Source organism: Drosophila subpulchrella, chromosome 2L (genome assembly GCF_014743375.2).
Source record: "Drosophila subpulchrella strain 33 F10 #4 breed RU33 chromosome 2L, RU_Dsub_v1.1 Primary Assembly, whole genome shotgun sequence".
NCBI classification, from domain to species: domain Eukaryota; kingdom Metazoa; phylum Arthropoda; class Insecta; order Diptera; family Drosophilidae; genus Drosophila; species Drosophila subpulchrella.
The window spans coordinates 13,994,001-14,020,352 of NC_050610.1; the positions used below are offsets into that span (position 1 = coordinate 13,994,001).

At 38.4% G+C, this 26,352-nt stretch overlaps 1 protein-coding gene and 3 non-coding genes across 8 annotated transcripts; 1 reads left to right on the forward strand and 3 right to left on the reverse strand.

Moving 5' to 3' along the window:
* Positions 1 to 26,178, forward strand: LOC119546955 (apoptosis-resistant E3 ubiquitin protein ligase 1). Of its 5 annotated transcripts, XM_037853600.1 has the most exons (10): positions 2,433 to 2,503; positions 9,569 to 9,918; positions 21,841 to 22,283; positions 22,341 to 22,853; positions 23,277 to 23,475; positions 23,531 to 23,667; positions 23,721 to 24,446; positions 24,517 to 24,843; positions 24,950 to 25,212; positions 25,296 to 26,178. In XM_037853600.1, exons 2-10 carry the CDS (start codon positions 9,843 to 9,845, stop codon positions 25,396 to 25,398), a joined length of 2,787 nt encoding a protein of 928 aa, XP_037709528.1. In that variant the 5' UTR covers positions 2,433 to 2,503; positions 9,569 to 9,842; the 3' UTR covers positions 25,399 to 26,178. The 5 variants fall into 5 exon arrangements, with proteins under 5 accessions (XP_037709526.1, XP_037709527.1, XP_037709528.1 ...); XM_037853598.1 differs by lacking the exons at positions 2,433 to 2,503; positions 9,569 to 9,918 and adding an exon at positions 1 to 452; XM_037853599.1 differs by lacking the exons at positions 2,433 to 2,503; positions 9,569 to 9,918 and adding an exon at positions 1 to 452 and having other exon boundaries at positions 23,739 to 24,446.
* Trnaq-cug lies at positions 799 to 870 on the reverse strand. The gene has a single exon. It is a non-coding gene; the product is annotated as a tRNA-Gln (tRNA).
* Positions 1,505 to 1,576, reverse strand: Trnaq-cug. The gene has a single exon. It is a non-coding gene; the product is annotated as a tRNA-Gln (tRNA).
* Trnaq-cug lies at positions 4,080 to 4,151 on the reverse strand. The gene has a single exon. It is a non-coding gene; the product is annotated as a tRNA-Gln (tRNA).
* Positions 26,179 to 26,352: the final 174 nt, after the last annotated feature.

The window sequence follows — 26,352 nt, forward strand, 5'->3', positions numbered from 1 at the left end:
CGAAGAAGAAGCAGCGCATTGCATTTATTTTTGCTCTCGCTGCATTTTTGCACATTGAGCTTTTTTCTGCATAAATCATTCAAAAACTAATTTTATTTAATACTCTTGATATTATGCTCGCCTTGTTTATCGCGTGTGGCTATGGATAGTGTTTACTTTGCTCGGTTACTTCTTTTTCGTTCGTAGCGCCAAAATAAAAATTCTGGCCTTCTGCTAGAAAGAGACGGTTGCGCATTTAATCGGGACTCTTGAGATTATGTTGAAGCGCTCGTTAAAGGTCCTAATTGCCGTGGTGTTGAGTCTGATGTTCACCGTTTCGCTGGTAAAGATAGTGCTATTGATTTGGTCCTCGCATCCCACCGCCTCCCACACTGCCCCGCCCCTCCCCACCGTCGACGAGTGGCTGGAATCGGAGAACCTATCGTCCTATAAGCAGTTATTCCGCGATAAAGGTGAGTTCTTAAGTACTGATAATGTTGCCAAATCGGTTGACAGAGGCCCATTGTATTATGTCTTATCGTAGGTTTTTAAGAACGTTGCCTCTGGCTTTTGTTTATATTTTTAATTTGTTGTATTTGCTGGTAGGGTCGGGTGTCTTCCCGTCTCTTTCTTTCCCGCCCACTGAAACTTTCGGTACTTTGTTGACGATTTGAGCTTTAAAAGCTTTCTTAACACACGTGCCATGATAAAAACTTGCTGTTTTATTTGGGTAACAAACAAACCGAACAGATTTTCATTTCTAATGAGGTTTTGACAATGTTATTTTCTTTAAACTAAAAAAAAAAGTAAATCCTTATCAGGTTCCACCGAGATTTGAACTCGGATCGCAGGATTCAGAGTCCTGAGTGCTAACCATTACACCATGGAACCTCGCTGATCTTGTGATTTTCTAAACGGTTCTATAAATAGTGGCCAAGACTCATAGTTTTTATTGAGTTTTTATTTATTTTAAATTAATTTTAGTTTTAAAGAAATTAAATTAAAGAATTAAAAAAAAAAAGAAATAGTTCTAAATGAAAAAAAAATTGTAGTCTAGGTTCTACCGAGATTTGAACTCGGATCGCAGGATTCAGAGTCCTGAGTGCTAACCATTACACATGGAACCTCGCTGATCTTGTGATTTTCTAAACGGTTCTATAAATAGTGGCCAAGACTCATAGTTTTTATTGAGTTTTTATTTATTTTAAATTAATTTTAGTTTTAAAGAAATTAAATTAAAGAATTAAAAAAAAAAAGAAATAGTTCTAAATGAAAAAAAAATTGTAGTCTAGGTTCTACCGAGATTTGAACTCGGATCGCAGGATTCAGAGTCCTGAGTGCTAACCATTACACATGGAACCTCGCTGATCTTGTGATTTTCTAAACGGTTCTATAAATAGTGGCCAAGACTCATAGTTTTTATTGAGTTTTTATTTATTTTAAATTAATTTTAGTTTTAAAGAAATTAAATTAAAGAATTAAAAAAAAAAAGAAATAGTTCTAAATGAAAAAAAAATTGTAGTCTAGGTTCTACCGAGATTTGAACTCGGATCGCAGGATTCAGAGTCCTGAGTGCTAACCATTACACCATAGAACCTCTATGGGTGATGGCAGCAAAGTGGCAGTTTTCTAATGAATCTCCCCAACTCAACCCCGAAGATCGTGGAAGAGAAAGTAGCTTACAGAAATTCCCATCTTTTTATAGATCTGTGGGAGTTGTTTTTGTCTTTTGTTGCTTCGTACAGCGCCAAAAGTTATTGAAAATGATGTCGTTGCTATGGCTAGAAAACTTGATAATCATGTCTTTGAACTCGAGGCGTTGGAATTGTTTAACACCTAGTAACCCAACGTGATACACTCTTCAGTCCTTAAAATTTTCAAAAATGAAATAGTTGGTTTTATTTCTTAACGAGCATTTTACAAAACTACCACCTTTATAGTATTTATAATGTATTTGTTTATTAATAAGAACTTTTGGGAAATGTGTTTGTGATTATGTTTGTTTACCAGATTTTGTTTATTACTACCGAATGATATTATCCCAAAGTTCTACAACTGTGCTTGTATAAAATTGCATTTTAATAGCCTAAGTCTAAGCTCAAAAAACAATTAGAGAAAAAGGTGTTCCGCAGAAATCTATTATATACTGGTTATTTCGTAATAATGAAACAAGCTAATTAGGCACTGGGTGCCGTGGCTAATGATAATGTAATTTTGATAAAGCGCGCCAAACAAAAAACAACCTGCTGGATTTGGCTGGGGTGTGAGATTTAAAGGAGCAACCCAGGATGCAGCAAAAGCTCCTTAGTCCGAATTTGGTCCTCGTAAAGTTTCGGTTTCCTTCGCAGGACACGAGCGTTTTCTGTGTCACTCGGCTTCGGTTTTCTTTTCGGAGTTCGGCTTTCGGTATAAAATCAATCGTAAATGTCCTTAAATGCTCAGTTTTGGTTTTACTTTGAGCCGCGCTGGTTTCACGTTTCCAAACGCCTGGGAAACCGACGCGTTTTTCCCCCGTTTTTCTTTGGTACAACAGCAAAAACAAATAACACAAAAAAAAAAAAAAAAACAGAAGAAACAGATAAAACCAATAACAAGCTCAATATATATGGCCGAAAAACGCCAAAAGTTATGATTTGTTGTATTACATCGCGTTCAGTTTTTTGCTCATATATTACATTACCTTTCGTTTTTCCACGCAAAAGTTGTCAAAACATTTCGTGACAACGAGGACAATACAGCCACGAAAAAGAGCCCTAACCTACATAGGGCAGCACGTGTTTTTATTTGAAATCTCCCCCCATTGAGACACCCACTCAAAGCTAATGATCCATAGCTAATCTTTGCTAATACGCACTGGGTTGGTTTCCAAATTAATGCATGCAGAAAGCAAATTTTGGGCCGAACAATTTTCCACATTTTGGCATATTAATTTTTTATTGTTGGTGTGAACGGGGGAGTGAATTAACCCCTCCCACCTTCGTCGTCACACTTCAGTGCGCAGCTATTTTATAGGTCTCCTGAACCTCCACCAGGAATTGCCTCCGTTGTGTTTTCGGCTCGTGTGTTCCATTATCCTATCTAAATAAACTGACTGACTCATCTTCAGTTTGCTAAATGTGTGTGCACAGCGAAATGTTTCGCAATAAAAACGAGAACAATTATGAAACAAATATTTGAACAAGATAAATACTTTGAATTGTCTTTCTCATAGCTATATTAAATATTTAGTTTTGTTAAGTTATATTTTGTATTACTTTAATCATTTATTCTTCCAATTTTCAGAACTTCTTTTGATTTTTGTTTTACAAAATAATCAAAAAAAAAAATCTTTTAAATCTTTCAACTATAACAAGGGTTTAATTTTTCTTGAAAATTATTTTAGATTTTTGTTGTCTCCCCTAAAAATGTAATAATTTTTTGTACATTTTTTTTTTTATTTTTAACAAAGCTGGTATTGAACACTATGATTTTTGTTTCTTTGGTATTTCAACTGTCATTGTATGTCGTTAATGTTATGGGATTTTTTGTCGGCTTGGACAGATCGACTTGCTCATTAAGAATTAATTGGCAATTAATGTTGATGACTCTGGTTCCTCCCGGTTCTCACCAACTCACTTGACCATGGACATGTCCACTCGCATTCTGGTTGTCGCACCTTCCATTTTCCACCATTTCCCCCCCGCAATTTTCCCCATCTACACACGCGCTTAACCTTTAAATCGCATTTACTTTTGACCTGCATATTAATTAATGAGTTAAGGGCACGAGAGGAAAAAAGGGTCTTGTGCGGTCAATTATGCATAAAGTGGCATTTGGGGAATGATTTGTATAATATATGTATGTACCAATGCCTGGGGGTCAGGTGAGGACTGAGTTGTTCAGCCTGTTCTTACATAATGCTTGTGGAATTTATAGAGAATTCTAAACAGTCCAAACCAATAAAAAAATGTAATAAAATTCAACAATTTCAACAATACAACGTGTGTTATAAGGTGCTAAAAATAGTGGATTACGTTATCTGTTCAGATTAAAAATAATACAAAAAAGAAAAGAACGTATACATATATGAGACACATTAAAATAAAAAAAGAATGTTACTCAGGTTCCACCGAGATTTGAACTCGGATCGCAGGATTCAGAGTCCTGAGTGCTAACCATTACACCATGGAACCGCGCTGATCGCCCGCCGCCAAATCGCCCACTTCGATTTCCGCTGCCGAAAATAGAGACCTCTGCCAAAGAAAGTTGATCGAGCTGAGATAGGCAAAAATAAAAGATTAAATCGCTGTAAGGCAAACATTTACCCATTTCCATTAAGAAAGAAATGCGAGTCGAACGAAATTGGTTGCCCAATCGAAGGAAGGAAAAGGCAAGAAAGTGGAGATTCGGAAGCATTTAGTTTGTGCGACAAAAAGAGGAAATAATTGTTTGGTAAACATTGACCAGTGTCCGTCGGAGGCAGAGAAAGCAAACAAGAATATTTCCATTTCTTCGTTTTCGGGCCCGAAAATCGTTTTTTGGGTTTCCTTCTCGTTTTTGTTTCATTCCGGCTTGCAAGGAAATTAAAAGGAAATTGCGCTTGTTTTGTTGGGAAAAAAAGGGATTGTGGGTGGTGTAAGGTTTGGGCTGGAATGTATGTATGTATGGAGTATGCGGCTGAGCAAATTAAAAGGTTTTTATACCCCTGCGGAGACTCGCAAGCAGTTAAAAATGACACAAGTGCCAAGAGACAGAAGACACAAAAAATACGAGAAATACAATAAAAAACAAAACAGCAAGAACAACAACAAAAACCCAAAAAAAGCAACAAACATCGTAAGACAAGAACAACAGCAAGGGGTACACATGTGCAAATAACAAGAGGCCTCATTGTGGGTACCCCCTCTCCTCCTCGCTCACACTCACTTTCTTTTTACTTTCTCCTCTCCCTCCCTCTCTATCCTTCTCTTACCCTCTAACATACCCTTTTCGTGCATCTCTCTGTCTCTTTCTCTGGGTGCTGTAACAGTTGCAACTGTTTTTGTTATGTAGGCCAAAGATGTCAGGGCGGAAACCCGCCTCCTTTCTGTTGCCATCCCGCTCGCACACTCACTATCTACAGTAAAACCTCCATAAGAAAAACATGCCCATCATCACTTTCTTATCGCGATCTATTCGGGATTCTTTGGATTTATTAATAATAATAACCAAATTATTTGTTTAAGTCCCAAGTTGCCGAAATGTAGGAAAATAAATACAAGTATAACAATTTTTTTGGATTTGTTTATTTATTTTTTAGAAAAAAGTAGCTATAGTATCTTCCTTAAAAATTCTTCCATTGCAATGGAAGAATGCATCAATGCATTGATATATTAAATGAATTGGGGTATTCTTTGGATTTATTAATAATAATAGGTTTAATAATAATAACCAAATTATTTGTTTAAAACTCAAGTTGCCAAAATGTAGGAAAGTAAATATAAGAACTGTTTAGGATTAGCTTGTTATTTAAAAAAAAAAAAAAGATGCTTTATACCTTCCTTAAAAATTCTTCCATTGATATATTAAATAAATTTGTATTGGTTTTTATAATCATATATCTTTTTAAGCTTAATAGGACATTTAACTTTGAAATGATTATGACTACAAGATTTAAGGCTTTGTCCCGACTCCGTAGAGACTCAAAATCGTATAAGTTTGGATTGCGGTGTTTTTTTTAAGATTTTAAATATCCATAGGCTGCGCGACATTAAGTTCTTCAAATGGAATTTTGACTGTACCCATCTATTATGCGTCTCCTCAACGCTGGCGGCCCTCTTCTGCGGTTAGTTATCATTATTGCCATGGCCCTCGACAGCATTTTGTGGCATATCCTCGTCGTAGCTTTTGTTTTTGTCGCATTTGTCAGCCACAATTATTATAATGCAGCAGCCAAGTTTTCCAACATCTCCTTCTTGGCGAAATTATCATATTGTTCGTTGCCTTTGTTGAGTCCTTGAATGAACAAACAAAGCGTGTGGGGAAAAGCAAAAAACATTTGCGCATTTCAACGCAAAAGATTATTTTCAACTTGCATAACAGCGGTGGAGAGCAACAAAAAAGTGAGCAGGCCAAAGAAAATGAAAAACAGTTTAAAACTGACTTTATGGGAAATGGAAAATTATATGTTATTTGGTGATGCCCTGGAAAAAAGTTACGCTTATAAAGTAGTCAGCATTTGAAACTCAAGATCACTTAAGTTTGGATGATAGTAAATTCGTTTTTAAACTATGACTATTTTGTGAGGTCTACTTTTAGGCACCATCGTTATAAATTTTTTGTATTCATTTACCCTCGCATTTCTAGGATACTAAGTATTGCAGAGAATTTTCATTTTAACGTTTATTTAAAATAAAATTAAAATTTTAATTTTAATATACTTTTGCCCAATATACCCCGACATACGCGGTACCAAAAACTTTGCCGCAGTCTCTCAATCTCGCCGCATTTCCCCCCGATACCTTAGGCTTTCTCCATCTGCGACTTTCCCCGGCCTTAACTCATTCCTTGCCCCTCCGAAAATCCTCGCCCCCTTTTCACCCTGCCCTGGGCATTAACATAAAGTACGCATTTCGACCCGGCTTTGCACTAAAGAAATTTGTAGTCATAAAAGTTTCAGTATCATGCCTATATTTGGCTCCACTCGTATCTTCGACCTGAGAACTCAAGAACCCCCCCGAACTTATGACAAGTTATGGTTAGCATAGGCCTTACTTGTCCTTTTTTGTTGTTTGCCTTGTCTATTTTTTACTTGGTTTATTTTTTCGGCCAACTCGTAAAACAACAAAATATGGCATGAGCCAACATTTACTTTACACGCAAGGCAAAAGGCGAAAAAAGGAAGGGGAAATGGTATATGAAGGGCAGATTGGACATGCACTAGGGAAAATCTAATTATTTAATTTCAAACAATTTCCGAAAAACTAATATTTAGTAGGGAAAATGTGGATTTATTTAAAATAAATATTCATATATTGATTAATTGCCAATGATTAAAATAATTAAAAGATGATTAAAATAACAAAACTGATATTTCTTAAAAAAAAATATTATTTTATTGAGCAATGGTCAATGATTGGAATAACAAAATTAAAGTAGTTACTAAAGTAATTTTATTTTATAATTTACTATTTAAAAGGTCTATTGAAATATTACTGATCTAAAGCAACCAAACCATAATTTTATTAACTTCAATGACATAGAATATATATTTTTTCTCAGTGTGTGGGCTATTTGATGACCCCAAAGCAAATGAACAGCTCACTTTCATTACAAATTCCGACAGTAAACACACACGAACGCAGACAAACAAATGCCAGACACACAGAGAAAGTTTTGTCAGCTCGCATTACCAGACATCTCGCACACAGGAGCAGGACTTTTACACACACACACACACACACACTTTCACAAACAAAAACAAAAATGGCGCCATCAATGGGCACCTTTCCCCACAATGATGATGATGATGATGATCATCGTCATCGGAGAAGCTGCCTTCGGCTGCTGTTACGAAATTATTGACTTCTGTGGGCCAAAAGGGGGATGCCGCATAATTTTCGCTCACGTTTTTGCCCCACTGTCAATGTCGAGAGTGCCATCAATAAATATTGGCCCTGTCCATGCTTGGTCAGGGGTTTTTCCTTTCGGGCCCACGAATCAAGATGGGTGACTTCTGCACATCGATGTGGCAGCCAACGACAGGATTTGATTGCCCAGTGGAAATGGGAGCGGGATTATGGCGGAAATGGTCAAGACATAGATGGGAGATAGTTGAAGGATTCTTTAAAGAGCAATATAAATGAGAGTCCTTTAATGAAAGTCCTTTAATAAGTTGTCGTTCTTAAAAATACCACTGAAATTTTACCAATTTTTGTAAAACCTTCTCTTTACGTCATAAATTATTTGGTAACAAAATATATAGCTTGCTAAAAATTTTTCGAAAACATTTAAAACACTTATCTTTTCAATTCAATTCGAATTTCTGAAAGTTTCCACTATTTTATCTGTTTTTGTCCTTTCGACTGCAAACTTGCTTGTTTATTATCCCTGTCGAGATGGCACGCGCAAATCGTTTGTAGTTTTTATTGAGCTGTTCTCAGCAATTTCTCTTTAGAGAGGTCCCAAGCCCCCTTTCTCCACTTTCTTCAGACCTGCTATACCCTATCCCCTATCTCCAATCTACCACCTCTCACGTCTCACACACTTGACTGTAATTGAGTCTCAGCTGTGTAAATAAACATCGCGTAACTATATAGAAAAAGGAGAAAATAAGGAAAACAGCACACGCAATGTGCTGAACTAACTTGGGTAGATTCGAGCTATATGTATACTAGATCTGGAATAGTTGTCCTTGTCAGGTCAACAGCAACGAGCTTTTGTCTCTGATCCACTGAAAAAACAACTTATTTCTTATCTATTCATAAAAACTAAATTGAAACTTGAGGAATTATAGAACAATAATATTTTTAAAAGAAAATACTGAAGTATATGGAATAATATAAGACCGAAGGGGGTTTTCTTTAAAATAGATACCCAATTACTTTTATTTTCTTCCTGTGTCGCTGCTTTTGTTGCTCCTTGCACTTTCAATTTAATGACAGCAATTTGAGGCAGCCCAAAAGGGGGAAGCAGGGAGCTTGAGTGTTTACAATGCCATCAAACGCTCCTAGTTTTCCCTCGTTTTTCACCCACTTTTCCCCCTATTTTCCAAGGATGTAGATCGATGGTGTTGTTGTTGTTGTTGTTTCGTTGCCACTGTCATTTGGCACTTGCCACTTGAAAATGTGTTTAAAATTAAGACTGCGGGAGGTGAAAGTGGGGTGGGCTTTTCCTGCCAGCTAATGGCGGTCATGAAGGCACTGGATTAGAGGAAAGTGGGCAGGGGAAATAGAGAGAATAAACTTTCATTTTGATTTAAGCTTTTGGCAAGTTTCATATATTTTCCTGGCAGACAAAGAGCGAAAATTACTGCAAAATTGGAGAAGAAAATGCGGAAAAGAGGAAAGGCGAAAAGGAAACTTGTAAAAACTATAATGAAGATTACAGTGCGTTTCTCAAAGAGAAAGTAAATGTGACTTGGAAAATAAAAATATTTAAAGAGATATAAAAATAAACAAAATTTTCCCTAATTACACTGTGTTCCTATAAAAGTAATAAGTGTGATTTGGAAAAAAATACTTAATAAGGTTGCATTAAAATAAATCATTTTTGTCTGTCGTGCTTTGAAATACGACCATATCATCAAATCAAGTTCACATTGCATACAATATATTTATTATATCATAATATATATTATAAATCATATTTCTTATAATCTTTTTTTAGATCTTTACCCTCATAGCCTTACAGTTTCGTACCGAAGTGTAGTCTCCTAATTTCGCTTCTGCCAACTTTAATTCTTTAGTTTCCCTAGGCAAGAAGAATTGGGCTATTCATTCCATTCCATTATAAATTTTTACCATGCTCCCCCTTACAATTTGCGTTCCTCCTTTTTGTGCTGAGTGATTTTTTATTTTATTTTTCAATAAAACTTTTACCGAACTTATAAAGTGTGTATATCTGTATATAGAGTTTTGTTGGCCAGAGCCACGCCCCCCGCCTCCGTCAGCTGCCGGCGGTCGTTAGTAATCCGCAGCTATGCATGAAATATGTCAAAACTTTCCGGGCAAAACTTTTTTAATAAATTAAAATTTACAAAATAACACAAAACAAAAGAAACCGTAGCGAAAAATCGAAAAAAGGCCGTGGCAAACATGACTTAGCCATTAAGTTGCGAACGAACGAGATATATTTACAAGGTGCTTTAATTGAAACGCCGAGTGCAAAAAGGAAGTGAGATCATAATGTGGTCGCCCGAATCGGAAATAAACTCCATTGCCATGGCCACCACAATGCGCCATTCGCAGTCCTCGTCCTCAGGTGAGTTCGGTGATAAAAAATGGGATGGGATGGGCCGAGCCGCATCAAATTCAAATTCGGTTTCTTTATTTGACGTTGGCTAATGCGGCGTATGCGCAATATGGCGCTCATTCTCAAGTGCTTCCGTTTCCGCTTCCCCCAGGCAGCTCAAACGATGCACAGCGAATAAAACTCTTGAGTATCTAATACATTGTTCGTCAACTAAAAATATAACTAAATATTCTAACGCAAAACAAAATAAACTTAAATTATATTTTCCTTTCCTACACAGAGAAAATTCTAACGTTCTCATCTGAGTTAAAAATGTTCTTAAAAATAGAACGACATTTTTAAGTTGAAAATGTTTTTATTTTGCTCGAATCAAGTTGAATTAGCGATATTTGAGCGATATTTGTATATCTTAACAAATAAACTATTAGTCCAGTCCGTATTGTATACTTAAAAGTTGTTAAAAAAAACTCATTTTAAGTTTTCTCTTCTCACCATTTTGTTTTAATATTGAGAACATTGATACCAAAATGTACTTACACGGTTTTTAAGAACAAAAGTTCCTAATTCAAGAACATTGTTCTTAGATGAAAAATATCCAATATATCTGTGTACATATAGACACAAAAAAAGTTGTGACTAAAATTTACCAATACGGATAGTAATGTAAGGTTTAATAACTATTAAAAATAGGGAAGCATATTTTATTGTGACTTTGGTTACTATACAATAGTCAAATTACCATAAAATGTTAAGCTGTGTGTATTTTGTCGGTGGGAGTTGGGACCACTTAACTATTATATTATTGAATTTTACCAAATCATTTTTTTTTGTGTGTGGCAATAATGTATAATTAATTTAGCTGGTTTTCAAACTGAATTAATATTAATCTATGTATAGATCTTATAAGAAACATTTTTCTCTGTAAACCCCCTAAAAAAACAACCAGCTTAACCTTCGCATTGAGCCCACATGTGCAATCAGGGTTCGTTTTTCCTACTCCTAATTAAAACGAAAGTCAAGTGCGGTTCTAGCTGGTTTTTTCCCATTCGTGGGCTGCTTTTATATCGCTTGCATGCCAGTGACATAACCCCCAGAGAGGGGGGTTACCAATTCTGGTAAGAAGGGGCCTTTGGACCTACTGAAAGCCAGTCCGAAATGCAAAACGCAAATGGCCAGTAAAGTGCTCTTATGCACGTAATGTGTAAGCGGTTTTCGGGGGTGGGCAAAGGCCTAAGTCTGGCCGCAGTTATAGACGGGCAAATTGAAATGGCAAAGAGCAACTAAATGATGCAACATCTGCAGTGTTTGGCCAAGGAAAATTCGAAGCCAATTGGAAGAGCTTAAGGTAATAAAAGTCAGTAAACATCCTTTTCCATCCGTAACCAATAAATAGCCTTTAAATTAAAAAAAGAATTTAATTCGAAATAAAAGTCGTAAAAAAGCGAGACAGCATTGTGTCAAAAGGATAAGCCTTGAATCCTCATTAATGACAGCTTTCAGCTTGATTGACCACTTAAATTCAGATGCCTGGCCACTGATAGGATTAATTGCAGCTTTTTTAATTCCATTTTATCGACTGACAAGGTATGATTGCATTAATGCAGTTCCAATGTTTTCTTTTGGACCAATTAAGCGGTGTCAATAAGTGTCATCGCGGGTTAAAAAGTTGAAAAATCATTTTGACTTTACTGATTTCAGTTGCTTAAAGCTGGTTTTAAACTTGGTTCCTTTGATAATATACTACAAAATAAGAAAATATGGTATATATTTACTGGATGGTCAGTTTAGCTATAATCTCTTTATTCTTGAATACTTTCTTCTTACTTTTTTAGTAGACTAGACATTTATCAATTCCTGGCATTTGAAAGGCAATAAAGTTTATTTGCTTTTAAACGATAAATTTTATTTTATTTTTAAAAACCATCTCCATCCTTACTTTTTTAATTCCAAAGTGAATTTATATCCTGAGCCCCTTTGATTTATTTGCACAAATTCCGTTCAGCCTTAAAACTTTTGATGTGGAATATGGGCAATGAGTAAATTATTTCCCGCATAAGCCATTCCAACGCAGGACCTTCAGCGACTGCACACAGATACACACGCACACACCTGCAGTGATACCCCCACACATACACACACGCACATGAATACAAATACGAACTCGAAACTCCAATTGGCAAATGCCAAAGTGTTGCAGCTTCGTTCGTGTAAATTTGTTTATGCGAATTTTCATGTTGCCAGTGGGCGGAAAAGAGAGGGCTGCGAAAGAGAGAGGGCGATATCCTGCTAATGTATGCATGTGTGCGAGCGTAGGCAAGCAAATATTCCATGTTCAACCTGCGTTTTCCGAATTTCCATACCCTCGTGCAGGGCTTAACAATTGTGAGCAGGTGCTTGGTTTCCACACGGGGAAACCTTTTCAGACCCCACTGGAATTCATGAATAAAATCTAACTTGGCTTAGTTTCGGTGATTATTAGAAGGTTTTATAGATACTCCCTAAAAACGCAAGTGCCTTGCAAAGTTTATGAAAATACTAAATAAAATAAAGTTACCTAACTATTAAAGTGCTATACAGTTCTTGAACTATAATGTACTAGTAATTTTATTTGAAATAACACTTATGCCAAGTCCTCAAATGATATAACTATCATAATCTTATGATATGATTATCTGCAAAAAAAATAAACAAAATAAATTTAAATAAAATCAAGAAGTAAAAGGAAATTTATTTTAAGACAACAATAAAATATATCCAAAACTTACAAAATCAAATGGTGACAGGAATAGCTCAAAATAATGTTATAAGTTTGAATAAATATGTTTTCCTAGATAGTATTTTCACTTAATAAATATATGAAACATATATCAATAGCTCGAAATGGTGTTATAAGTTTGAATACATCTTTCCCTCAGATTGTATTTTTATTTAATTATTATATTATCCTCAAGTTTGAATTTATCTATACCTCAGATTGTATTTCTATTTAATAAATATATATCCCTCAAGGGTATTTAGATGCCCAACACCTGCAGTTGGCACATCCGATTGCAACCCCTTCTCTGTTTTACCTTTCGGGCCATTAATTGCCGGGGCCCCAGAGAAAGGCTTTCCATTGCAGTCTGTGCTGACGGCAGTTGGCAAATGTTTTCTGCCATGTTTGCCACACATGCATATATACATATATATACCAATTTATACAGGTAACGCTTTCCTAAACCGATTCATGCTTGCGGTTTCACCCCCTCCGGAAAACCCCTTCGTCCACTAAGTGCAACATTAATACTTTGGCATTATGGTTTTAACCCAATTTGGCTTCTCTTTACCCAGTTAGATGCAGCCAAAGCAGAAAATAATCCAAAAAAAAATCCTGGGGCAGAGGTAAAAGTTGCAGGCTCATGTCAGTGGATTTTTCACTGCTTTTCAGTGGGCGTGTCGATGGGATTTTCCGCCCCCGCGCATCCTGTGAGTCTGTGTGTGTGTGTGCATTAAAGTTGCAAATTGCTTTTTGTGGATTTTCACATATAAGGTCAGGGGAAAATGCAGTTTTCCGCCTGGCAGCTAGAAACAAAAAGGCGGAGTGCTTAATTAAATTGCCCAAAACAGACCAAAAATCAAATAACGAAACTATGGAAACTACAATTATGGTATGTGGGGGAGGCGGCAAATTTTGATTAAGTTCAGGCCTGGTTGGGTCTTAAATTAATGAATAAATAATGGAATTTATGCCATTCTGCTCTGCTGTTTGTCTCTCTCTTTCACCGCCGAACCGGAAGTAGGTTAAGGGTTTTTTTTTCGGTGGCTGTTCGCCTGCAGTTGTTTACATAACAACTGTGCAAATGCATATTTATCGCATAAATTTCCGTTGATAGTCAGAGCTGTAATGACTTTTAGTTCACCCATCGAAATTCCATTTAAATTTGCATAATGTTTGACCGGACCTGAAATTATGTCATGAAATTCTGATTTAATGGAAGTGAAGAAACATTACAGTGAATTTATTCAAGACTAGATAAACTAAAAAGATAAATACATTAATAATTTCAATTTATTATAGTCAAAAATTATCTGAATTAAATTTACCAACACCCAATAATAAAAACTTTAAGATTGCAACACAAAAAACAGTATTTATTATAAGAGGAAAATTCCATTTATTTCCCTCGCTCTGTTATAAAATATTTATAGCCAACCAATAATTTGTTTCTATTTAAATTTATTTTAACAAAATGAATTTTAATTGCCATTGAAATGGTTTTCCTTTTTCGAAAATCGCTCTGCTCTCGGTGGCAAAACTCTCACTTAATTCGAAATCGATAAATTGCAAAAATGCAACCGCACATTTCTTGTCTGGAATATTTCAGCAGTTTATTTCACTCTTCCCTGTCATTCCTGAGTGTGAATAATGCTCATGGCTGATGATTTTTCCACTTTTTCCACTTTTCCTCTGCATTTGTGGTTTTCTAATGCAGCCAAGGAACCCGCTGTGCCAAATGCTGCCCATCGGCAACAGCTGGTGCTGCCAAGGGGCACTCAAATTAAGCGACATTTAATGTCACACCGCCTTGATGAGGGGGTGCAAAAAGGGGCTGCGGTTAAGGGGGGGTTTCTGGGGCTGGGCATACCCCCATATGCAAGTGAGCAGCGAACATCTGTTTGCCTTCAAAGTTGTGCCGTGCGGCTTGTGCGGGCTGCCCGCATGCAAAGGATACAAGTTTGCATCCTTGCCACAGAAATGTAAAGCAGCCAAAAAAGGGAAGGATGCGACCAAAAAGGGGCCGGGGGAAGGGAAAGAAGACAAAGGTGAGCTATGTAGACAGGTGCAACAGCTGCGGTTGCTTTCCCGATGGCCAAAAGAAGCTCCAAGTCAGAGGTGCAAGATGAGGCAAGATGTCTAGCGTTTATCCTTATCCGCCTTTTTAAATGCACTAGGAAAAAAAATTTCACCTTGTTAGAAAGTCAAAAAATAATACTGAACGACTTTAAAATTCGGTTCTTACTTTTAAATAAAATCGCGTTTTCAAGAGCTACTATATAATATCTAATTGTTTCTAGGGTGATAGGTTCAGCAGTAAATAAAATAAACTTTTATATCATTGATTTTTGGGAAGTTCTCTATGCTGTAATTAAAAACAGGATTTAAATAGCAATCTTTTTTAAAATCCAATTGAAAGCAAATTATGGTCTTACGAAAATATGGTTTAATAAATCAAATGTGAAAGGAAATTGTATTTTAAGAAACTCATTTCACATAAATTCCGATGACTAATGGAATTTCCATAAAATGTTTAAATTAGAAATGCAAAATCTTGTTACTGTGTGCCCATTTTCCTCCTCTACCTGATAGTTTTCCCCCTGCTTTCAAAGCTTTTCCTTGGCTTTTCCTGCCTGTTTTTTTCCTGAAGCCTGCCAACGAGGTAGTCATCCGCTGTCTGAAATTCTCGTCTGTGGCATCATTTGCAGGCAATTGCCAAGGCAACACCTTTCACCCCTCACCTGTGCCTTTTTTTCCCAATGCCTGGCCCCAAATGTGAGTGTTTAAAAATTTTATTGCAACGCTCATTTTGTCTGTCCAGGCTTAGGTAAACTGCACCTTGGGGCGGGCCAAAAAAGGGCAGGGGAACTATGTGATGATGGCTTCTTTTCCTGCACTTCCGCTGTCTACGTCCCTGTCACTTTCTCCTGGGCCTGTCCTTATATCCTGTCTTGTCTCTCCATCGGTGTCCCTCCCCGGAGGCCAAGGCTCGGCAAAATTTCTGTGTGTGTTTGCCGAAATGTTTTTCCAAATAAATGAAATTGTTCTCTGGCCAGAGAAAGTGGTGTATTGTCTAGATGGGGATATGTTTAGAGATACAAAACAGATTCGAGACAGATTTTATGGGGTTTACCCTAGGTGTTTGCACTGTGTCTAAAGACTTAATGTTAGAATTTCTACTTAAACAACTGAATGGCTTTTCTTAAAAAATACTTTTAAATACTAAAATATGATATAATATTATATGATATTGAAATAAGATAGGTATTTCTAGGGTTTTTTTAATCAAAGCAAGTTAATATAATGCCTTTTTGATGCTAATAGCATACTTTCCTTAATTGCTAGTATTTCAAAGATTCAGGAAATGGTTTAACAATATTATATAGCTATGTATGTATATCAAAGATAGAGAGGGATGTAAGGATATAACCTGCATTTGAGTCGCATATTTAAGTATTTTGGCTACAGATTTTGCCTAAATTGCGAAATTTATATGGAAAGCAGCCAGCGGGGAAGTGAGATGGAAACTGTTGGAATCCTGCGAGAAGGAAGGACATAAGTGGGGGAGAGGTGAGCACAGCTTGCCGTAAGGACACTTGGGAACCAACACGGAGAAAAACAGAGTGAAACAGAAAGACAAAGAGAAAGAGAGGGAGAGAGTGAGAGTGAGAGGGATGACTGTTTTCGTTTGTGTGCCTACATTGCGTATACGTAATTTGCCGAGACTGTTGCCAAAGTGGCATTTGAATTTATGCCGCCACTTGAGGCAAGTGTGGCAAGCCCGGGGTGAGTGCTCCTGCATTCGTATGAGTTTCCCTTACTTATTTATATATGTAGTATATATGCGAACATGGGTGTATGAGTATTCTTGCTGCAAAGCAATGAGTGCGCTTTATTTTAAATTAAATATGCAAATATTCCTCGCACCCACATTTTTCGCTACTGCCACTTGTTTCCTTGCTGGGTTGTCTGCTGCAGACAGGCAACATAAATTATTGTAAGCAGATGAAATATTTGTGGATGATTTTGTTGCAGCTGTCGAGTGCAGCCAGCGGACATTGTTCACTCGCCCAGTTTCTCGATGGCTGGTGGAATATTTCACGAACAAAACTTTAGGCTGCACTCAGCAAACCTTTCTCCTAAAGTGTTGGGTAAATACAAAAAAAATGGAAACAATTTTTTAGCCAGAAGAACATATACAAATTCCTTCTTACTTCCTAAACGTATCTTTTTTCGTGTTTTCTAAGTATTTATTATGGCGCCACCGATTTTTAATATTTTGTAAAGGGGTAAATGAAATATTTTTCTTATTATCAATAACCATCTACAAATCAATAAGTGCTCATATCGAACCATTCATTAAAAAGTTATAAGCAAATAAAGGAAACAGCAGATTTGCTGCATGCATACCTCTGTCTCTCTCGCACTCCTCTTAGCTGAGTAACGTTTCGAGGCCATGGACTATAGCATCTTTTCCTGTTACTTTTCAATTTTGACGAACTAAAGTGAACTTCTAAAATAATATTTTGTTTTATATTTTAAAACAATATTTTTTTTTAAGTGCTTTCAGAAAGTGAGATGAATAAAAGGGCAATGGGGAGATACGGGAACACATACAGGATGTCCTCGGTGGAAGATGAAGCTGGCAATTTTATCATTTTTCACTTTGGTAAACAAACACAAAAGGAGCAAGAGGGTTAAGGAAAATATTGCGGCTTTTGTTGTGGCAACCTTAATCGCCCCCCTTTCCCTCCTGAAACCCCCTTTGCACCCCTGTTCGATCGAATGTCATTCAAATTGTAATTTCTGCAGCCTCCATCGTCAGAGAACAATCGATAAAAAAGGATAAAGCAAAGAGCACAACAATGCAGGCATAACAATGGAGTAAAAGCACAAAAAAGGGAGAAAATGGGGGAAAGAGCAGGGAATTCCAGGAGAAAAGCGGAGGAAAAGCGAGGGCAGACAGTGAAAAGCAAACAATAAACAGCGAAAACATTCCATGCATCCCCCTGGAAAAAGCTGCCATTGTGCAATAACAGCACGTTTCGAAATTGTAAAACCAATTTTAAGAAGAAAGAAAAAACATTACATTCCTTGTAACATGAAAGGGAACTTAAAATATATTTATTTCCTACAGCTACTTTAAAAAGCTATAAGTTCAAGCGGTTAAACTCTTTAAGAATTTTAAATGTTTGTATTCTTTTTGATTTTTATATAATTGTATGTTACTATAAATTAAATTTAAATCAACTTTTTTTTAAATTTACTTACTTACTTTTTACGTAATTAAAAGTTTGCTTTTATCCATTAAGCACTGTACTGTGAGCTGGGGACATTTAATTTTCTGGCCTAAAGCAGCCCTTGGCTAATAGGCCAAGTTGGCTCGTTCAGCAAACATTTGCCCAGCACTTTGGCGAGGCTTTGCCTTTGCCATTCTACCATCCTGCCATCCTTGTGCTAATGAGCGAACAAAAGGTCCGGGGGAAATCCCCATTAATACTGGCACAATTCGAAAGTCAGCAGGTCTCTTTAGAGTTCTTTGTCAAAATTAACCGAAGGAAAAGGAACATTTCCCTGGCACATATGGGTCAGATGCAGTGCACACCCGAAGATGCCGCCCTGAGAACGGATTTAATCCTGATCCGTAGCTATGTTACCTACAAGGGATTTCCTCCCGACTATGTGAGCAACTATGATATATCCATGATCGTGAATAACATCAAGGTTGGAGGCGTGATGAGATCGACGAGTGGCAAGAGTTTTCCCACATGCGAAGTGAAATTGTGTTTCGGTGAAGCAATGGGTAAGAATTGAGCTATGGGGATTATTGATTGGAGTAAATACCCTTTGATTTTCAAAGAATTATATTCCATTCATTCGTAAAAAATTGTACATTTTTCCTTACTTGAAAAGTGTGCATTGATTTCCGCCTACCAGTAGAACTATTATTTTTGTACTCTGTAGTTTAGACAAAATTTTGTCACTATATTGCTCCCACTTGTTTTGTGTACAAGCTGCAAACTTAATTTTTATCCACCCCATAAACTTGATTAATTATTTATAGCCATCAGCAGGCAAGACATCAAGCATACGCCTAGTTGTCCGTATGTCATAAGTAATTGATTTGGTAGAGAAATATACTTATTTATAATTTAATAGTTCCTTGAGCTCACCCAAAATATAATGAAAACAATGGACTGAATTGCTAATACTTAAATAAATACTTATTCTATTAGAAGCCAAAATCCAGGCACACTTAATGTAATTTATGGCATTTATAGTATTATATCCTTTTCTAAGCTCTTTTAATTACATTTATTTCGAAGTCATTAAGTAACTTTTGATAAGGGAATTATCTTCGTCTCCATTTTGTCCCTTTTGAGTGCTCGGGGCTTCAGTCACTCGGGGCATTTATTTACCTGCCTTCCCCCATCGTTTCAGCTTCAACTGTCAAAAGTCGGCCTCATCAGTCATTGCTGCTCTTCGCCCCTCGAAGCTTTCACTTGACATTTATCATCATCACCATGCCCATTCCCATTCCCATCATCTATATCCTCATCATCATCATCATCGTCATCATCCTTGCACGTCGCGCTTTAACCTTCAGAAGGCATTTTCATTTAGCGTCCTTCCTCATCGGCTTTTGTTTGTCAGCCCGCCACTTTTGTGACTTTTCCAGCTTTTCCCCCCATTTCCCCCCTTATTTTCACTCTGTCGTTGGTCCTTAATTAAAAACGATTAGTAATTCCTGTTCAGCCATCGGGCCAAAGGTCGTTTGCTGCAGCGCCATTAAATATGCAGTGGAAATACTTTAATTATACAAATAACCAGGGATTAAAAGAGAGTGGAAGAAAAGGGCAAACTGAGTTCTGGGGAAAGTAACTTCTCATTGTTGGCACTTTGGACTTTTCAGGCATTTTTCTGCCATCAAAATATACGTATTCCTACTATCGCCTTGGCCCAATCAAACGGAAGTTGTTCGTTTCGCGCGAAATATGAACAAGTTAGGAATTCGGCGGGTTGTAGGGAAATACGAAAGAAATTGGTAACGAAATGAATTCGTTTTCGAATGTCAGGCACGCAAACTTTGCCTACCATCGACCTCCTCCACGAATATTCTATTATTTGTACTTTTTTCCAGGCGGTGGGGTTTTAAGAGGGGCTTTTCCGCCCCCTGAAAACCACAATTGGTCTGGGTTTCGTTTGCACGTTACTCGTTTTGTGGTTTAGCATGGTCTCTAGAATTTTTTTGTTCGTTTTCCTGCGGTCCCTGGACGAAACTAAGTTGGGTTTTCGCTTCTGGCTTAGCTGGATTTGTGGTGCGTGGTGGGAGCCGGGCTTAAGTGCACTTCACCGAGGTTAACTAGCCGGGATGTCTGACTTTTCCAGGGGTTAATTTGGGTTTACCATCGGCAGAGGTTCCAGTCGGACTTCTATTTCCTATTTTTCCCATAAATTCATTACAGTCTTTCGGCATAGCTTTCTTTAGGAATAACAAAAAAATGTAATCTACATTTTTGTGTTTTTATTTCCTTTGAAAATGCCATGCCATTTTTTTTACTGAGTAATATATTACCATTATTAATGTGCTTCCTATCTTCCGTTTTGATAAATTTCAATGTTTTTATGCGAACTCTTATTGTGTATTATGAAAAGGTCAAAATATTTATGATATTTTGAAGTATGCAGTTTCATAATATATTCCTGTGGAATGTCATTAAGTTTTTTTTACTGAACAATATATTAACTTTTTTAATGTGTTTCCTATCTTCCGTTTTCATAAATTTTAATTTATTTATGTAATGTAACCTTTTTTGAAGAATGCCGTTTCATTTTATATTTAATTAATCAAAAATGAAATAATAACCGCAAATGGTAGCTTATAAAATCCTTTGAATATTGTGATCTGCACTGTTGAAACTTCTCTAATAAGAAAGACAAAAACGTGATAATCGCTTCCCTAGAATTTTCTCTCTGAAAATTGCATAAAGTTTTTTTCATGAATATTTTATCTATAATTTCGTATTGCTCCGGGGCAGTTGCACTTATTTTCCTTCTTGGAAGTTACTTAGCATATTAAATTGAACCACTGCGTTTTCCGTTCTCCCATTATTCATGCCTCCTTGGAGTTTTCTTCTTTGTCTTTGTCATCCACTTAACTTTTTACATGGTGAAAAGTCAAAGTTACAACACCAACACGGAAATACAATAATGCCAAATGAAAGTTGTTCGCTGAGTTGAGATATAGGGGAAGGGGAACTACAGGGTTAAGCTTTCAAGGAACCGAAAATGGGGGTTAAGCAGGGGACTTTATGCGATAGAGGGGAAACCCGTTGTTTTCGATTTCAGCCAGCGATAAGCGACAAACAACGCATTAAGTGTCGTTTTTACTGGCTATTTTCGGTTTGGCATTGGGTTAAGTCATAAAAAATTGAAACGTAATTGATTGGAAGTTTGTTGAGGGCATAAAAAAAAGGAGGGAATTGCGGCATTGACGTAGTCGCCTGGCCAAATTAGTTGGTCTGTAATTGTAGACACCATCGGAAGTCGTTGAGCACCAAGTTATTCTGACGGATGGAAGGCCTCGACGTTGATGATGACACTGGCAAACAGTTGACATGACGGCAAAGTTTTCGAAACTTTAACCATTAAACTCAATTACCAAAAAAGTTGTCTCCCATTTAACAGGCGCCACCATATTTTTTTCTCGCTGAATTACACGGCTGAAAAACTAACTTAACATGTTTATAAATTACGAACAAAAAAGCCAGCATTTTCTGATTATATAGATACGATTTAATAAACAGTGTGATTAGTGAATATACACCTATGAAGGTACAAGAAATAAAGACGTTTTACAAATTTGATTCTGTTTTAAGAACTACAATGGGGAACTATAAATATTTAAATTTAAAATAAGTTTTAGCTTGGAGAAGATGGAACTTTTCCTTAGTCAAACCAAAGACTATACAAAAGTATGTACGGAAAATGAACACGATCACTGGACATTCAGTTGTATGGACGTTACGCATCTTACAGTTCGTCTTTTATCTACTATATTCCTTGACTAATTTCAAGTTGTAAAATCAATTTAATTTATAAGTGGTGTAAGAATTTATTTAAGCTGCTTTTGAGAAAACCTACATTAAAAACCATAAATTTTTCCATCATTCCAGGGATCTCCTCCCTGTCGAGCTGCGGCGATCCGGAGCGTCTGCCAGAGTTGCCGCCCTTGGACGAGCAGCGTCTCCAGCGGGCCGCATTGCATCTGCAGCAGAAGCTGATCCTTCGCGAGTGGCTAAGGGATCACCGTCTGCAGCACCACTACCAAAGATTGCTGGCCGTGGAGGTTGCCTCGCTGGAGGACGTCTACTGGCTGGAGGACTCGCGGGCCAGCAAGATCCTCGGCAAGGACTGGCAACTGTGGTCAGGTGCTCGACAGAACCTGCCCACCTCCAAGGCCCAATTGGACGCCCTGAAGGCGCAGCTCTGGTCGACGGTGGTCAAGAGTAGCCAGCATCAGGACGCCTGGACATGGGGTGGCATGCTGGTCGTATCCGTCTCAGTTGCCGGCCTCGTCACCCTGGCTGCCATGACGCAGCCCTCACTTGCCCCAGAGGTAGGCAGCTCGGGGATTTCTATCCAAGAATTAGTAGTTATATACCTAATCTTCCAGGCCCGTCATTCCCTGCTGCAGTACGTCACTGGGAAGTATCTACTGCCCGCCAACTGCAAGGTTCAGTGGGACTGGAAGGATCCCGCCAGCGTGGGCGGCACCATGTGCTTCGTGGTCCGCTTCTTCCAGCGCAACGGACAGCCCTATCCCATCTGTGATACGGACCAGTTCTTCGTCGAGGTCACCGAGGGCACACGTAAGGTGGTCACCATCAGCGAACTGGGCTCCTCCACCGATCCCAATAACGCCAACATTGCCAAGGTCAAGTTCACGGTCCGAACTGCGGGTCAGTACAAGATATCCGTGCTGATTGGAGCCAGTCACATTGCCGGATCGCCCTTCCTGCGATCCTTTCTGCCGGGAGCCATTGATGCCAGGCGGTCGAGGTTCATCAGGCCCGCCAGCACGGTCATCTGCTGCGCAGGAGCACCCACTCTGATGCACATCGAACCCAGGGATGAGTTCGGAAATTCGTGCCTGTTCGATCAGAACCAATCGGATGAGGCTCTACAGGTGAGAAAATAAAATAGATACGTTAAAAATAATATTATCTTGTAAACACAAAAAATATAGTTTTTCTTTAAACAGCTAGAAAACTATTTAAGCTAAAATATTTAGGTCCATTTTCTCGAGTGACAGTTAAAGTAAGAGTTTGCTATCCGTCTGAAAGACTAACGACCATATAAACCTGATGCAAATAATTTTTCTTCACGCTTATAATTTACTTTAAATATAATTTCCTTAACAGGAACTTTGCTTTTTACAGCAATGTTAACCGGCACTCGAGAAACCGTTTGGGTATTTTGTTATATTTTGATATCTGTCCCAGAAATTTTAACCGGCACTCGAGAAACTGGTCCTAAAAAGTGTTTATGTTTAATAATGTCTTAATAATAACCTAAAATATCCCTATTAAATTTCCTCATTTATTTATAGGGCTACCAAGTGGCTATCTACGACCTGCATGGTGTTCCGGTGGAGAAGCTGCAGCATGCGATTGTCTTTGCTTATGATAGGGTCAACTCCCGGGTCTCAGTGACGGCTCTCTTCCCAGAGCCCACTTGTCTAAGGGCCGTGATCAGCTACCGGGATCAGCAGTTGCCCAATGGAGACTTTGACATAATAGTGCTGAGCAGTAAGTGTTCCCTAAAATCTCTATAAAAGATATACCAATTGGAAACTTCTTCTAGGCAGCGACACCACCTTGGTGCACAAGAACATAGCCTCGAGGAAGCACAACATCTGCTATGAGGCCAAACTGCTGAGCATTTTTGGTGTCTCCAAGAACAAGCCGAGGAAGGTGCTCTGCTATGTGGGACCCAAACAGGTGAGTGGACAACTCGAGAATACCGAGGTATTGGGTGAAATGTGAGGGCTCAGAACTCGCTAATCTTCCAGGTGACCATCAAGGAGATGATTCTCAAGTTCATACCCAAGAGGATTGCCACCTTCCGACTGTGTCCTTCGACCAAATTCCATTTCCTGCCGCAGTTGGTCTCCCAGCTGCACGGCCCTGTTTTCATCATCGATGACGGAGCTCAGCCCAAGATCGAGTTGGCCTCCAAGGATCGCAATATCATAGCTGCCACCTTTACACACTTCCTGCTGAAGAACATTGGTGGATCGGAGACTTTCAAGGATAAGCAGGACTTCTTCTACCACGAGGTTCGCAAATTCCATGCTAGCTATTATCACGAGAAGATGGCCCTGAAGGTTCAGCGAGAGAAGATCCTGGAGAGCAGCATGAAGGCGGCCAAGGGATTCTCGGTGTCCGATTGGTGTGGCAACTTCGAGGTGACCTTCCAGGGCGAACAGGGCATCGACTGGGGTGGCCTAAGGAGGGAGTGGTTCGAGCTGGTCTGCAGTTCCTTGTTCGATGCCCGCGGAGGACTCTTCTGTACCTTCCACGACAAGCATCAGGCTCTGGTTCATCCGAATCCCACGCGTCCTGCCCATCTGAAGCTAAAGCACTTTGAGTTTGCTGGGAAGATGGTGGGCAAGTGTCTGTTCGAGAGCGCCCTGGGAGGAAGCTATCGCCAGCTGGTCAGGGCCAGGTTCAGTCGCTCCTTTTTGGCACAACTAATTGGTCTAAGAGTGCACTATAAGGTAGGTCGTTTAAAGCAAATATATACCTTTCTATCATACTAAAACTATCTGACTTGTTCTTACCTCCCAGTACTTTGAGCAAGATGACCCCGACCTGTACCTGTCCAAGATCAAGTACATTTTAGACACCGATCTGGATGCCACGGACACTTTGGAGCTGTACTTCGTGGAGGAGATGTACGACTCCAGTAGTGGACAGCTGAGCAAGACCATCGAACTCATTCCCAATGGGGCCAAGACTCGGGTTACCAATGCCACCAAAAACCAGTACCTGGACTCCTTGGCCCAGCAGCGTCTGTGCAACAGTGTCAAAGATGAGGTGGACAGTTTCCTAAAGGGTCTGAACTCTATTATACCCGATAATCTACTCAGTATTTTCGATGAGAACGAACTGGAGGTGAGTTATTATGATGAAATAATATAGATTTATTTTTGGTTAGCAAATTAATTGAAGTTAATCAAGAGTTACTTTTCAATTAAATAAATACTTTCCCTTTCTGCAGCTGCTCATGTGCGGAACTGGGGAATATTCCATCAGTGACTTCAAGGCGCACCACATCGCCAATGGCAATTCGGCTGAGTTTCGTCGGGTTTTGGCTTGGTTTTGGGCCGGAGTGAGCAACTTCAGCCAGACGGAGATGGCCAGGCTGCTGCAGTTCACCACGGGATGCTCCCAGCTGCCGCCAGGGGGATTCCAGGAGCTGAATCCCCAGTTCCAGATAACGGCGGCCCCAACCTTTGGCAACCTGCCCACGGCGCACACCTGGTGGGTAGAAGTTTTTCCTAGGGAAAATTATTTGTTTTTAATCTTAACCCTCACTGAACGAAACGAAACTTTTTCGATTACAGCTTCAACCAGCTGTGCCTGCCGGACTACGAGAGCTACGAGCAGTTCGAAAAGTCGCTGCTTTTGGCCATCAGCGAGGGCAGCGAGGGATTCGGCATGGTCTAGATACACATATATAGGATATACTATAGGATATAGGATAATGGATAATGGATAATGGAAGAGGGCGGGGCAATAGCCCTCGATTTTCGTCTGCTACGCTACTGTGTTCCTTTTTGTGCGCTTTAAATGTCATGCCTAGCAACTAAGTGAACCTAGTTCGTAAGCCAGCCTAGTGATAAATTGCAATTAAATTCAATCCCTGGCTAGATATATTATTATTATCCCTTGGCGGGAGATCCCCTAAGCAATAATATTCACGGATTAGCCGGCGTAGCGAGTGTGTAGTTATAAATCGAGTCAAGATGCAAATTAAAACCGAATATATATCATCATCAAAAGGAATGTGATAATTGTATTATAGACTAATGCAACTTAAGCGTAATTGAAAACTTTTAAACCTACCTATCGGTAAAGCAAAATAAGTAGCCACTAAAACCAAAAACTACTCTAATTAACTGTTAGTTGCGCTGTGTAAGAAAACCCCAGAAAAAAACCAAAATGTTTGTAGCATACTGTACTTAAAACTAATTGTAAACGTTATATTGTCAAAAACATTCACAGAGAGCAATGTTTATATGCATTTCTTCTAATTGAAAACCAAATATATTGCCAAATTGTGGCACAACTCGAATACAATCCCAAATCCTTCTCCCTCGCTGTGCTCTCCAATAAGCAATATGTGGAAGCAAATGTTGAATCGTAGTTTTTAAATGTTGTTAAATCGCAAAGCAAAAATCAAAGATGTCATACAAATTAAAATTTAGTAAATGTAATGGAATTGTAGTTGTTGAGAGAACTCTAAAAAGCTTATATATCAATGGGTTGGCGGAAGTTTGGTTGGTTCAAATGGTTAAAAGTAATAAAAGTCTACTGTTTAGAACGGAATATTTGTACTTGGTTTTGTTATTAAAAGGTTAAGTGTGGCGAGACCTGTATTTATGCACTTATATAATTTAT

Bases quoted from the DNA above. Each gene is read 5' to 3' on its own strand.
- LOC119546955 (XM_037853596.1), top strand. From the start codon at position 18,248: ATGGGTCAGATGCAGTGCACACCCGAAGATGCCGCCCTGAGAACGGAT. The intron at 24,447-24,516 runs GTAGGTCGTTTA...CTTACCTCCCAG, and splicing joins GTCTAAGAGTGCACTATAAG to TACTTTGAGCAAGATGACCC. The intron at 24,844-24,949 runs GTGAGTTATTAT...CCCTTTCTGCAG, and splicing joins TCGATGAGAACGAACTGGAG to CTGCTCATGTGCGGAACTGG.